Source organism: Euwallacea similis, unplaced genomic scaffold, assembly GCF_039881205.1.
Source record: "Euwallacea similis isolate ESF13 unplaced genomic scaffold, ESF131.1 scaffold_45, whole genome shotgun sequence".
In the NCBI taxonomy this organism is placed as follows: domain Eukaryota; kingdom Metazoa; phylum Arthropoda; class Insecta; order Coleoptera; family Curculionidae; genus Euwallacea; species Euwallacea similis.
In genome coordinates this window covers 308297-321732 of record NW_027098670.1, presented here as the reverse complement: position 1 = coordinate 321732, position 13436 = coordinate 308297, and the positions used below count along the sequence as shown (strand labels likewise).

The 13436-nt window shown below is 35.2% G+C and overlaps 2 protein-coding genes across 2 annotated transcripts; both read right to left on the bottom strand.

Annotated features, from left to right (window-relative positions):
- Positions 1 to 4300: 4300 nt before the first annotated feature.
- On the bottom strand, positions 4301 to 5932 carry LOC136418913 (odorant receptor 10-like). Its single transcript, XM_066405123.1, has 8 exons — positions 5927 to 5932; positions 5488 to 5847; positions 5230 to 5436; positions 4937 to 5178; positions 4779 to 4878; positions 4621 to 4725; positions 4411 to 4566; positions 4301 to 4345 (listed from the first exon to the last, which is right to left on the bottom strand). The coding sequence occupies exons 1-8, from the start codon at positions 5930 to 5932 to the stop codon at positions 4301 to 4303; spliced, it is 1221 nt and encodes a 406-aa protein (XP_066261220.1).
- A 662-nt stretch (positions 5933 to 6594) lies between these two features.
- On the bottom strand, positions 6595 to 11716 carry LOC136418912 (piggyBac transposable element-derived protein 4-like). The gene is made up of 4 exons (XM_066405121.1): positions 10012 to 11716; positions 9720 to 9769; positions 7380 to 7665; positions 6595 to 6662 (listed from the first exon to the last, which is right to left on the bottom strand). The coding sequence occupies exons 1-4, from the start codon at positions 11714 to 11716 to the stop codon at positions 6595 to 6597; spliced, it is 2109 nt and encodes a 702-aa protein (XP_066261218.1).
- Positions 11717 to 13436: the final 1720 nt, after the last annotated feature.

Genomic DNA, 13436 nt, shown 5'->3' with positions numbered 1-13436 from the left:
GAATTGTTTTTATCCGGAATAAGATTTTCTTTGATAATTATTTTTACTTTTTTGATGCCGAATATAGGTACCATCAATAATTAGTATCAGCTGATTTTCGCCTAAATTGAATAGTTTTTTTGCGGTTCGATAGTGTTAGCTATGATGTCTTCACGTGAAATGGCACTATATCCGAAATTAAAAGGTAAAATGTCTCTTTCAAAACCTTCAATTGTTTCATTGAAAAACTCAAACACCCACTGTGCATGTTTTATACCAAAAATGTTGGCAATAATTTTATTGGAATTTCTAGTTCTTAGTTTAAATAAGAAGATAAAAAGGGCTTGCAGTATTGATCTTGTGTTAGTATCCCTCATGGAAGTGAGTAATCGTCTAAGATTTAGTATTATATTATCCCATGATAAACCAGTCAACGTTTTCACTTAATGCTCCGACATATCATTGCGATTATTAATTCTTTGAAACATTGAAGATTGCGTTTGATTTGATAGTAAATACAAAAACATCTTAATTTCAGATATTTCAATCGCACTTTTATGAGACACAATATGCAAATTAGAAAGTACATCTTCATAAAAGCTTTGTCCTATTAAATGATCGCTACAGCAACGATCACCTTTTGGTATGAAAATGTGTTTTTTTGCAAATACTTCAATTCTTGTTTCTAATGAAATTACATTAAGATTTTCTTTTTTATAACAAATAATACAATGTGCGTGAGTACAAGTGACGCGTTTAAACGGAAGTTCTACGTAATCTTCGGGCAGCTTATGTTCCAAATTATAATCACTATCATCACTGGTAAGAGTCAAATCACTACTTCCCAAGGATGAACTAAAGTGCGATTGATTCGTATCTTCCGTAGCAACAGACGTTCTTTCGCATTCTTCCACAGGCAGTTCTTGATTCATTTCGTCTACAGTTGTTGGAATTTCAACACTCTGTTCTGTCCTTGGTGTATTTCGATATTTCAGAAGTCTGCATTTATTGCAAAGAGCATCATTGATTGCAATTTTTTTTATTGCAACATTCACTGTAAAGTCTAGCTTCTTCTTCTGATTTAATTATTTTTTTATAACCCACACAGGATCGATTTCGAAAATACTTGGAACAATTTTGGCACTTGTCAGACATGTTTTTGATTCAAAATTACTTTATTATATTTAATGAATTATTGTTTTAACCACTATACGAAGTTAGCGTTATAGCGAACTCTGTTTAGTCCAGATGATGTGACGAATGTAGTTTGATTCATGGACTGGATAATCACACGAGAAAAAGACGATTTAAACTAACTGACAACTTTGGAAACACGAGATATTCACGAGTCACAAGAGATTGATGAATGATTGAGTACCAACACTGATATGAAGTTATGCTTCCTTCTGTTCGTACTTTGTATCCTTTGGCAGAAATGTCTGTCATCAATTATGTTGATGACAACTGTAGGATACATCGCGCAAACATCGTGAAGGACTGGTATCACGAGCATCCAGACATAAATAATCTTCCCTGGCCTGCATATTCATCAGACCTAAACCCCATAGAAAATTTATGGGATCTAATGGTTCAAAGGTGGCACAATAACAATGAATGTACTACCGAAGATTTGGTGGCATATTGCAACCAAATCTGGAATGGGGTTAGAGGTTCACCCTTGTGTCAAAATCTTGTGGGTTCAATGGGCCGGAGGCTACAAGACGTCATCGACGCCAATGGGGGAGTAACCCGCTATTAGAATTGTTTTTTAATTTAGTCATTTATTTATATAAATTTTAAGTTTATTTTCTCTCGATCGTACTGTATTTCCGAAAAAAATGTGTCTTGAAATTTTTCCTTTTAACGTACGCATTACGAAAAACGCTATTTATGTCATCTTTTGTCTAAAGAACTTTTGCGACATAGAAATCACTTGATTGTTAAGTGAGAGGTAGGAAACAGTCGGACTAGTTAATTCCTAATTCCCAGCAAAATATTATTGTTAATAAAAGTCTTGAAGTTTAGTAAGTTGTACTACAGTGTTCTGTAAATTGTTGGTCTTGTTTATAATTGAATTTAACATGTATTTTTTTTAGTTTTCATCTTAAACAATTATATAGCCATATCAACTTTTGCAATTTACAAAATTCAATGTTAATATAGTTAAGGTTGCATACAATTACTAGCAGAATTGATTTATTTGAAATTATCATCCTGAAAATATTCCGGCAAACTTGGTATTCGATGTAAAATTCTAAATTTATTAGCTTGACAGAACGTTTTTGTTGTGGATCATTTTTTGTTAACTGATAAGGTACAGTTATATGGCTATTTTGCCTTACATTGTAAGATTTAGATATGATTCATCATCTATTGTACGTGTCAAAATGACGAATACCAAGTTTAGCCATATCAGCAACTAATTACTATAAAAGGCAAAACCATGTAAACCAACAGTTAGTTATAAGTTGACATTCAAACTAGATGTAGTTATCTAAAAGAATCTTGTATCGCTCTAATGAATAAAGTTTTAATATTTTTTTAAAACATTCATTTCACGATCAGAAGTAAGGTGTACAACTTTGCTTCCGCCGTTTTTTTTCCGAATTTCGCGATTTTATTGTAAAAAACTAATTATACCTTTAGGATCCAAAGTATTGTCCATCGCTGGCCACTACTTTCTCCCATCTTTCGGGCAGCATACGAATCCCATGTTGAAAAAATTGGACATCTTTTGAAGCGATCCACGATTCTATCCAATTTCTTACTTCTTCATAAGACCGGAAGTGTTGGTCAGCTAGCCCATGTGCCATGGATCGAAACAAGTGATAATCAGAAGGAGCTAGGTCAGGAGAATATGGCGGGTGGGGTAGGACTTCCCATTTCAATGTTTCCAAGTATTTCTTGACCACTTGCGCAACATGGGGTCGAGCATTATCGTGCTGCAAAATCACTTTATCATGTCTCTCGTTGTATTGCAGCCGTTTCTTTTTCAATGCTCGGCTCAAACGCATTAATTGGGTTCGATAAAGAGCACCTGTGATTGTTTCAGTTTGTTGTAACAGCTCATAATATATTACGCCGAGTTGATCCCACCAAATACAGAGCATGATTTTGGAACCATGAATAGACGGTTTGGCCGTCGACGTGGAAGCATGGCCGGGATATCCCCAAGTCTTTTTGCGTTTGGGATTATCGTAATGAACCCATTTCTCGTCCCCAGTCACAATACGATGCAGAAATCCCTTCCGTCTTTGCCTTGCAAGCAACTGTTCACAAGCGAACAGACGCCTGTCAATATCTCTTGGTTTCAACTCGTACGGCACCCAATATCCTTGCTTCTGAATCATTCCCATGTCTTTGAGGCGTTTTGAGATTGTTTGTTGAGTCACTCCCAATGATTGTGCCAATTCTTGTTGACTTTGACACGAGTCTTCGTCAAGTAATGCTTCCAAGTTCGCATCTTGGAAAACCTTCTTTCTTCCACCGCTATGTTGGTCTTCGACGTGAAAATCACCGTTCTTGAAGCGCTGAAACCACTCACGACATGTCCTTTCACTAATAGTGGCTTCCCCATAAGTATCTGAGAGCATTCGATGAGCCTCAGCAGCAGATTTCTTCATATTGAAGCAGAAAAGTAAAACCTCCCGCAAATGACGAGAATTTGGCTCGTACACTGACATTTTCAATTGCGAATAACTTTATGATGAAGACACAAATAGACTAATATTTTTATGAGGTTATGTTAACAGGTGCCCAAGGCTCCTGCATGCCCACATGGGGTTATTTATTTCGATCATTACTTACCGCTACATACATCTATTCAAAAACGGCGGAAGCAAAGTTGTACTATAATTGTACCTTCGCTTGGAATACGCGTCAAGCGGTTTTGAATCTTAGCGTGGTCGATCACTTTTGTGGCCGATAGTACATTCATGTCACTAGGAACTTTTTTTTTGCAATGAGCTAAGGAGTCACTCCCTTCATTTACGGACACATGTTTTGAAACACACTGTATAATAAATTAGTTTACTTACATGGCCACAATCTATTTTATGTTTTGGTTACATTATTAAATTTACATATGGAGGTACGAGGTAAGTTGTAGTTGTTTGGAGTAAAGCCGACTTCTGCTGATCTGCGTGCTAATTTATTATCTTTGATAGTACATCTATCGCTACTATTACTATTTAGTAGCATCTAAAGCGTGGTATGCATATATTTATTTTTGATTTGAAAATTCGTATAAGTGACGTATCCATCATGTATTGGAGACGATCCGTCGTGTCTCAACACATACCTACGCCCATTACATTATCAATTACGTCAAAATGAGCATCACGTATGAATATGTAGCCTTAAGTATCTAAAAATGAGTGAGTTCCATGGGGACCGTACTTACATCAATGAGATCAGTAGATGAAAACTTACAGAGATAAGGGATTCTATCGACATCTTACTAAATGGACCAATTGCGAAGGCAAGAGGTTTCTGAACTCTCATGGTAAAAATCAATACCATGAATTTGATTTTAGGAGTCTCGTCTGGCCAATTGCTTTCCCAGACTGAGTGGGACAATTTCTGACTCTAAAATCGAATAAGAGCAGAGGCTTTTATGAATTCTCGATGATATGTGCTTACCAGAATTAAAAGTTCATCGGCATGGTAATAATACAAAGAAAGCCTTAATAACATGCTTATTGAGAAAATGGTTATAGATGTGACTAACATGAAATTCATTTCGTTCTAATTAAAAGATAAGGTTAGAGATTATTGTGATGAGAAGGGAAGTTACCAACCCCTGAGACTTGCGTGATAGCGGAGGCAATTTGCATTGAGCTCTGAATAAAATCCAACACCATAGGATAGGCCATGTTCTTGTTGTAAGTGTTAACATATCTAAAAAAGTGACAATAATCCAAAAGTGGGTTATATGTAGAACGTGTTTGTGACTTGCTGAATAATATTCTCATGTCTGACAATGAGGTGTTTAAAAAATAAGAAACCAGCCAATTCCTCATCCTCAATGGCATTCAAAGTTTGATATTTCCGTTTGAAATGCTGAAAATTCCTGAACAAATGATCTAGCTTTCTTAGCTGTCTGCAGGGATAGAGAATTAAACTGATCATGAGGATATCGATGACCATTACAGAATTAGCTCCAACTAAAGCATCTATAGATTGAAAAATATACGCCATCTAAAAATGATAATATTTGATTTGTTCATATGAGCATGTAATTCAATGGACCTTGTAATGCTCTTGTGCATCAAAAGGAAACCAAGAGGATAGAGGCAATTCTCTTACAATCCGGGTTACATTTCCATATGTTTCTTCAACAGTTCCAACCATAATGGGTTTTAGAAAGTATAACAAACATACGGTAAACACGTTGTAAATGTAAATCCTATACTTCCAATTGACGTTTTCAATGTTCTTTTTATCAAGTTTTTGAATCTTAAATTTTGGAATATTATATCATGAAAACTAAACCATCGCTAACCCTACCAATTCATCATCAATAGGGTCTTCGTTTACCTCATCTTCAATAATTGTCTTAATAATTTTCTTGAAACTGGAACTTATTAGTATTATCAATTTCTTACTGATAGTGACGGTGTATAGTAAGGTAATACATAGGTTCAAAGACATCAGATCTTTTTTAATGGGGTTTTCGTTCAGAATCAAGAATAGTTGTATGTATTGCGTGACTATGAATCCGGCCCAATAAACAAGTATTATGTTGGAATAGAGGTGATAAGCGCTTCGCATCTTTTTGTTTTTTGGAAACATAAACTCCGACGGGAAAATTCCCAACATAGAGCATCCTTTTACGGCTATTCTCAAGTTTTCGCATTTGGGATATATCTAAAAAAAGTTTTTGGGATAGGGAACTAATATCTAAAGAGATTTTTTATAATTAACAGGATTTTTAAGATTGACTTACGATCATATTTTTTGGTAGTAGTAGCTGTAGTTATCACCCGGCAGATGCAAATATGTAACTGCCAATAAAGTGGGGTAATCAAACTGCGGCGCAAATCATATAGGTAATATAGTATTGTATTGTATACAGCATGTCCATTATTCGCGTCTTAAAGGAATTTAGTGTTAATTTAAATGCTCAAAATAGTAAGTAAGGCAGATTCAAATGCTAGATGTTTTTTGGAAACGATTTTTTCTATGTTAGAATAATTCAAAGATTGATTGCAACTATTTCTACCATATGGTATGTGATAATTACATAACAAAGGCACGTACAGTAATGCATTTTTTTATTAAATATAAAGCATCATAGCTGTCCACACAGTTTCTAGTGTAAATAATTTACATGTTGATGAAAACCCGTTTAATTGAAATTTAGGTACTAATGTACGCTAATAGAATCTAATAAGAATGTTGGCAAATGCTGTAGTGAAACGGCAATTTCATTTGCAACAAAAACCAAAACTTTTCAAAGTAATTTGTGCCTTTTGCCTTTATTTCAATTTATGCGCTTGCATAATTTGGTTTTCTTCCCAAAGAAAAGACCTTCACTCACGGGGTGCCTCCAACTGGCGCCTATCTGCAAGACTGTGCATGGAGTTCGACAGCTATAAAGGTTCCGGAGGAGGCCTAAATACCCCACCTTCCACCAATTTTCTTTTGGAGGATACCAAAGTGGTAGCACTCTCTCAACCCATCTAAGAAAAGGATTTCTCTGTAGTCATATTAAACTATATTATTTTCCTCTATAACTTTTTTGGGAAAATACTTGAAATAAACAAAATTCATTCACACTAATGATCATCACAAGAGATTACGAAGAATCTCAGATCAGGCTCATATTGGTTTCGTGTTTCATGGCACATATTAGACAGTCATGAAGGGAAGGAAAGAAACACATATAGGATTTGCATCCTTTTAAAAATTTCGCAACTTGAGAAAAATATTCATTGGTAAGGCGACAGTTATTTGCGACATACTGTATAATAGTCTGACGATAATAAATTATAGCATTGTCCTTTTATTTAGTTAACATTTTAATTCTTACATATATATAATTATATACAAATTATATTAGTATGTAAGTAAGTGCCTAGTTACTAATTCATGACTCTATTATAACTTTAGTCTATAATTACTATTACTTTGGTCACATTGCAACAATAGGTTTTCATCCTTGATAAGAAAATCTATTCGATTTTGATATCTATATATTTTATAATTTAATTTGCTTATATTGTATTAATGACTGACCTCGGAACACAACTATTCCTTGAAACCGAAGGACACTTAATGGCAATACAAAATCACGTTGTGCCAATCCAGAACTATCTGAAACAAGTCATTCGGAACGTAACGGTGACGAACGATGAATGCAGATATGGACGTAATGCATCTGAAACTATTTAACACACCACCGGAGGCTATCAAGCGTTTGCAGAGATGAAGTATAAGGAGCGACAGGTCTTGCACACATTGCCTCGGTAAGTGGCTGGTAAGCTGGGTCTCCTTCAAGTGGGCAGGATCCCCTACTATAAGTACGTACTGGAGTCTGTTTTGGAGAGCGAAAGCTATAGGCTGTACTGGAACCGTACAGTTCTCATAGACCGCATGGTCGGTCACAATAGACCAGACATAATACTTGTGAATAAGACTCTTAGACATACCGCCCTGATTTACGTAGTCATCTCGAACAACAATCTAGTGACAAAGCAAAATGAAAAAATCCATAAATAAAAAGATTTGCAGGAGTAGATCGGAGAACAATGAGGAATGTGGACATATATTTCCGAAAAAAATTTTGACTAATCTGAAGGATCTGGGAGTTGGCAAAAATCTGTTTAACACTATGCAGAGAGCACGGCGCTTTTAGCAACAGCGCATACTGTGCGCATATTTTTAGAAAAGAAGGCACTGCACAGTCCCATCTAGGACCTGCTATCACCATGCAAGCCCTATCGTATATTAATCATCCTTTTGATAGTTATGGTATCTGGGACTAGGCAATTCCCTCCTTGCCTTCGCTCGTAAGGGGAATGAAAAAGCATATTCTTGTAACATGATAATTAAAAAATAATTCATTAATTTCAATTTATAATTTAATAATATACAGGGTGTTTAAAAACTGCACGACACTATTTCAGATACGTATTTTCTAGTGCAAAATAAAACAAAAAGTTCATATGAACGTGGGTTCTATCTCGATCAGTGGCGGAGTTACAGGGTGTCAAAGTGTAAGAAAATATTAGGCTTTTTGTTATTTTGATTGACCTATTGCAGATAGAGTTTTTAAATTTTATACGTGTACTAGGTAATGGGTGCTGCTTAAAACAAGACTAAATTACCTTCAACTACTATAGAGGGTATTGCATTTTCTGAGGTCTTGCTCCATAAATTCCTTTAGAAAAATTTGCTACTACGTCGTCACTGACGTATTCTAATATTTTTCTTTAATTCTCCTATCTATTACCTATATTTTATCTCTCCTGAGTTTTGGTCAAATTATGTTCAGTTTCCTCATAAATTAATTACTTACTGAACTTTTACCTAGTACGCATATAAAATTTAAAAGCTCTATTTGCAATAGGTCAAGCATAATAAAAAAAAACAAATATTTTCTTACACTTTAACACCCTTTAACTCCGCCACTGATCAAGATAGGACCTATGTTCATATGAACTTTTGACTTTATTTTGCACTAGAGAATACGTATCTGAAATAGTGCCGTACAGTTTTGAAACACACTATTTACAGGGTGTTTCCAAAAATGTGGGCAATATCTCGGATATGAAAAGTATTCGTGAAAAGATTGTACTTACGCTTATAAGTTGATTTCCAAAAACTTACCCCTACGAAAAAACAACCCTTCAAAATTTTATGCCAAAATAGTATTTTCTAAATAACTTTTCTTTCAGTTGATGAAATCTAATGAACTTTGGATCACTTGTGTATCATACCAAGGTTAATAAGATAGGATCTAACATTTCTTTCTACATGTTCAGGGGGGTGAAGGGGAGGCTACCCTCAACTTCTTTACCCCTAAACTTTTAAGATCTTGGGTTTTTTTTAACCGTAACGTGGTTTATTAGATTTCTGGCGTATCTAAGAAAAAAAAGGTACTTTTGGTTGATGCACGTAAACTGAACCGTTTTCCTGCAAAACAACATTTTGTAAAAGGATGTATTTTACAAAAGTAATGGAATATTGCGTGCATTTTTTACTCTATCACCTAGATATCAAAATAAACAACATTTTTTTTGTGTCAAAACTGTGAAAAATAAATTTATTAGTTTGAGTTTGTACTTCAGAGAGATATTTCTTGTGGTGGTAAACTTGAAATTTAAAAATCATTGTTCATTGAAAATGGATTACACATTTAGTGAATATGCCAATATGTATTTAATGTACGGTCTTGCGGAATGTAACGGTTTAGAAGCCAGAATACTGTTCCAGGAAAGGTTTTTTAATCGTAGAATTCCAGATGGAAAAACATTTGAACGTGTTGACCAACGTTTACGAAAGACTGGTAATTTTTTTATATGATTCAAGGAATAGTTATTTATTGCAATGTATTGTAGGAAAAGTTGCTAAAGTCGCTACCAACGCCGGAGTCCAAAGAACTGTTCGTAGACCGGCGTTGGAAGAAAACATATTAGATGTCGTATTTGAAAATCCTTCAACTAGCGTTAGAAAATTAGCAAGCCAATTTGTTACCTCTGAGAAGACGGTATTTAACGTTCTTAACCCTAGAATACCGGAGTGTTGTCACCAAACGTGATTACCGGACTGTCGTAAATTTTACGATCTTAAACAAAAACTGTGATATGGCCTAAATCTTTATTCAAAAAAAATCTATAAAACTCAAAAAAACTCTCTTTATGTCATATAAACAAATTTAATGTTAATTTGCAGCACAATTTCTGCAAACATTCCCTCGGTGTTCACCACAAATTGGTTGACTACATGTATTGCAGTAAACGGTCGTCATACGTCGTCTTTTGCTTGAACAGTAAAAACACATTTTCCTTTTTTTTTGTTGAGGCTTACCCAGTTCAGGCTCCACAGAAATTGCAGGAATATTAAGAATGGCGCTAATATCTGCACGAATATCGCGACGCAAAGTTTTGGTACTAATTCTTTGTCTCATCCATGGTTCAGCAAGGCTGTAGCTCAAATCTATCATGAACTGGTAGCGTGAAACTGGTTTTTGGCCTTTCTTCAACATATTGGAACAATACAGAACATATGAGTTGATAGAGGCCATATTTAGCATCCCATAAAACACACATAAAGGCCATCTTTTGGTTTTTCTGTTACAATTGATGTTGGAACACATTTGGTCAAATGTATCTACTCCGGCTTTTGTCTCGTTGTAATTTTGTATAATTGCTGGTTTGTGTGTTCCTTCTATGATTTCTGCACCCTGATGCATAGTTGAAAGTAACAAAACTACTTTTTTTTTTTTTGGCATGTAAGACAGCAGAGTTTTTTGCTGATCAAAACAGAACATTGAAGTGTTTGTGTTACGATTCTCTAGATCCAACAATTCTGGAGGAATTTCTCTTTTGTTTTTACGTAGTGTTCCTATAATTGTTATTTTATACGGATCCTTCAACAATTGATCAGCTAAACTAACTGAAGTAAACCAGTTGTCCATGGTAACATTTCTATTGCTACCATGGACCGACTTTGTGAGCTTCTTTACGTAGTATTCAGCAAGCGGTAATCCATTAGTCGGTGTTTTTTTTCCCAAATAAGGACTTGCATCTATCATATATTTTGTTGATGAATCACACACCATCACAATTTTGATGCCATATTTGGCCGGCTTGTTGGGGATGTACATCTTGAATGGGCAACGTCCACGAAATCCTAAAAGCTGTTCGTCAATTGTTAAATAGGATGATGGCGCATATGAAGTTCTGCAAGTCTCCATAAACATATCCCATATTTCCCGAATATGCGCGAAAGGATCAAGAGTTTTCCTTTCTTGTCTTGTTTCCTTGGAATCGAATCTAAGACAATTCACTAGAAAGTTGAAGCGATCACAACTCATGCAGGCTCGATAAAATCTACCGGAAATATTGGAGTCAAACATATGTTTGGCAGACAAATGATTATCCTTCTTCGCAGCGGAAAGGATCAAAATTGAAAACAAGCCTTTTAGTTCTTCTTTTGTAATTTTAGATACATTAGAATGACATTTATAGTGTTTCGCCTGCCTAGAGATTTCTTTATTGGTGTGTTTAACAACAATGTCAATTATGTTTTCAGAAAAAAAATGTAAAAAACAGTCTTCTACATTATTAAACTGCCTTGCTTGGCCTTTAGGACCTGATAAAAAATGTATAATGTTTCTAGATGTTGTCCTTCGTCCTCTGACCGGCAATTTTGCAGACCACCTATGACCATTCTTTCCAAGCAACTTCATTTTCTTGGGTTTAATTATGTAGCTGTTTATTCCAGACTTTGTAGGTTGCGATTGATTTGAACTGGTCTCAACCATAACTTCTTCACCTTCTTTTTGACAGTTTTCTTGTAAAGTATTTGGTGACTTGGGTTGTAATGAAACAACTGCTACATCAAATTCATCATCTGACGCATCCGAGTTAGGTGCTTCCAGCTCTAAATTGTCTTCCTCCCAGTCACTTCCACTTTCCTCAAAAGGATTTGGATCACTGTCTTCTCCATTCATAATTCGCTTTATCTCCTCCGTCAATTGCACTTTAGTCAATGATTTTCGCGATGCCATTTTGCTAAAAAAATATTATAAAAAAACACAACCTAAGACAATATTTTACCTTACCACAAAATTCTAAATGTGTACAGCTGATTTGGAAATCGTCATACGTTAATACCGGACTATCGTCAAAACTACGATAATTCAGCAAAAAATCCGTCACTGCGTAAAACAAAGCGCATTCGCACACATCACTGTCTAGGTAAACACTAATTAAGAGGGTACTGAAAATATCGTTTTGCTGAATTGGCTGAAAATATCCAAACATCGTCGATTTGAAACGCGCGTCGTAAAATTAACGAGTGACCGGTAATCTAGGGTTAAAGAGCAACTGTTGCATTCGTATCATGTTCAAAAAGTTCATGATGATCATGATGATCTTCCACGTCGATTAGAATTCGCAAACTGGATGTTACAACAACACACGAATAACAATAACTTTATCGGAAATATTTTGTTCTCTAACGAAGAAGGATTTATCAGAAACGACATAATTAATTCGCACAACTTACACACTTGGTCCGCTGAAAACCCTCATTCCACTGTTATTGGCAAATATCAGCACCAATTCAATTCAATTAATATACTATATATAACATCTTTATTTCATTATGAAATAGCCTATCGACCGTTGTGGTCTTTCTGCCTGTGCAATAGATTAATTTTATAATTAATTGTATTATATAGCTTAATTATACCTATACTACATGCTTGTCATAATCTGTGTCACCAGGAGTACTCTTAATTTAGCCAGTATCAATATAAGAAAGAGGCAAAAACCCGAAGGAATGAATTCCTTTAATTATTAAGATATTCCAGTAATGTGGATTCTGGAATATCGAAGGGGATATGGGAAGGTATATCGGGATTGTCTATCTGATATTATGAGTGAAAGAGGACTCAGTATAGTCCAGTTGTGTAAATTTATTTTTCCATTTTGTTTGTAGTAGCGTCAGTTTCTCAGTTATTTATGTCATTTGTATCTTTTCGTACAGGTATTCGTTTGAAGGGTTGTGTAGGGGGTTATGGGGGCTGTTTAATTTTTGTTATTAGTCGAAGTGCAATTTGTTCTGTGGTTTGTATGTGCTTTTTCATCTTGTTAGAAGCACTTACCCTCAAAATATGTCCGTAGTCGAGTAGCGGTCTACAAATGGATTTGTATATTTTGGTTGCTGTTGCAGTACTTATTCCTCTGTCGTTGTACGTAAGTACTCTGAAGTATTTAGTTCTTTTAATAATTTCGGTTCTTATGTTCTGTGCCTGTTTTGTAAATTTCAGTTTCTGGTCTAGAGTTATTCTTAAGTATTTTACGTCTTGTTTTGGTACCGTTGTGTCCGTCCATTAGAATTGTTAAGGAGTTATCTTTAATTCGATGGTGTGGTAGTAATAATTGATTCTTTGTGGCGTTCGGTATTAATCTCCATCTGTAAAACCATTCTATCGTTTAGTCTGTTATTGTTTGAAGTTTGGCTGCGGCTTTTTTATATTTCTATCGTGTACAACGAGTGACGTGTCGTCCGCATATTGTAGCACATACGCAGTTTTATCGAAGTATTTTTTGTCCCGTCTGTTTTCATTGTATTTGTCATGGCAGTATATGTTGTAAAGGAAAGGTGAAAGTGGTGACCCTTGCGGGAGTCCTTGTTCGGGGGAAAAAGGAAAGGATAGAGTGTTGTCAATTCGTACTTCCAATTGTCTGTTTTCCAGTAGGTTCTTAATTGTGTATAGTAAG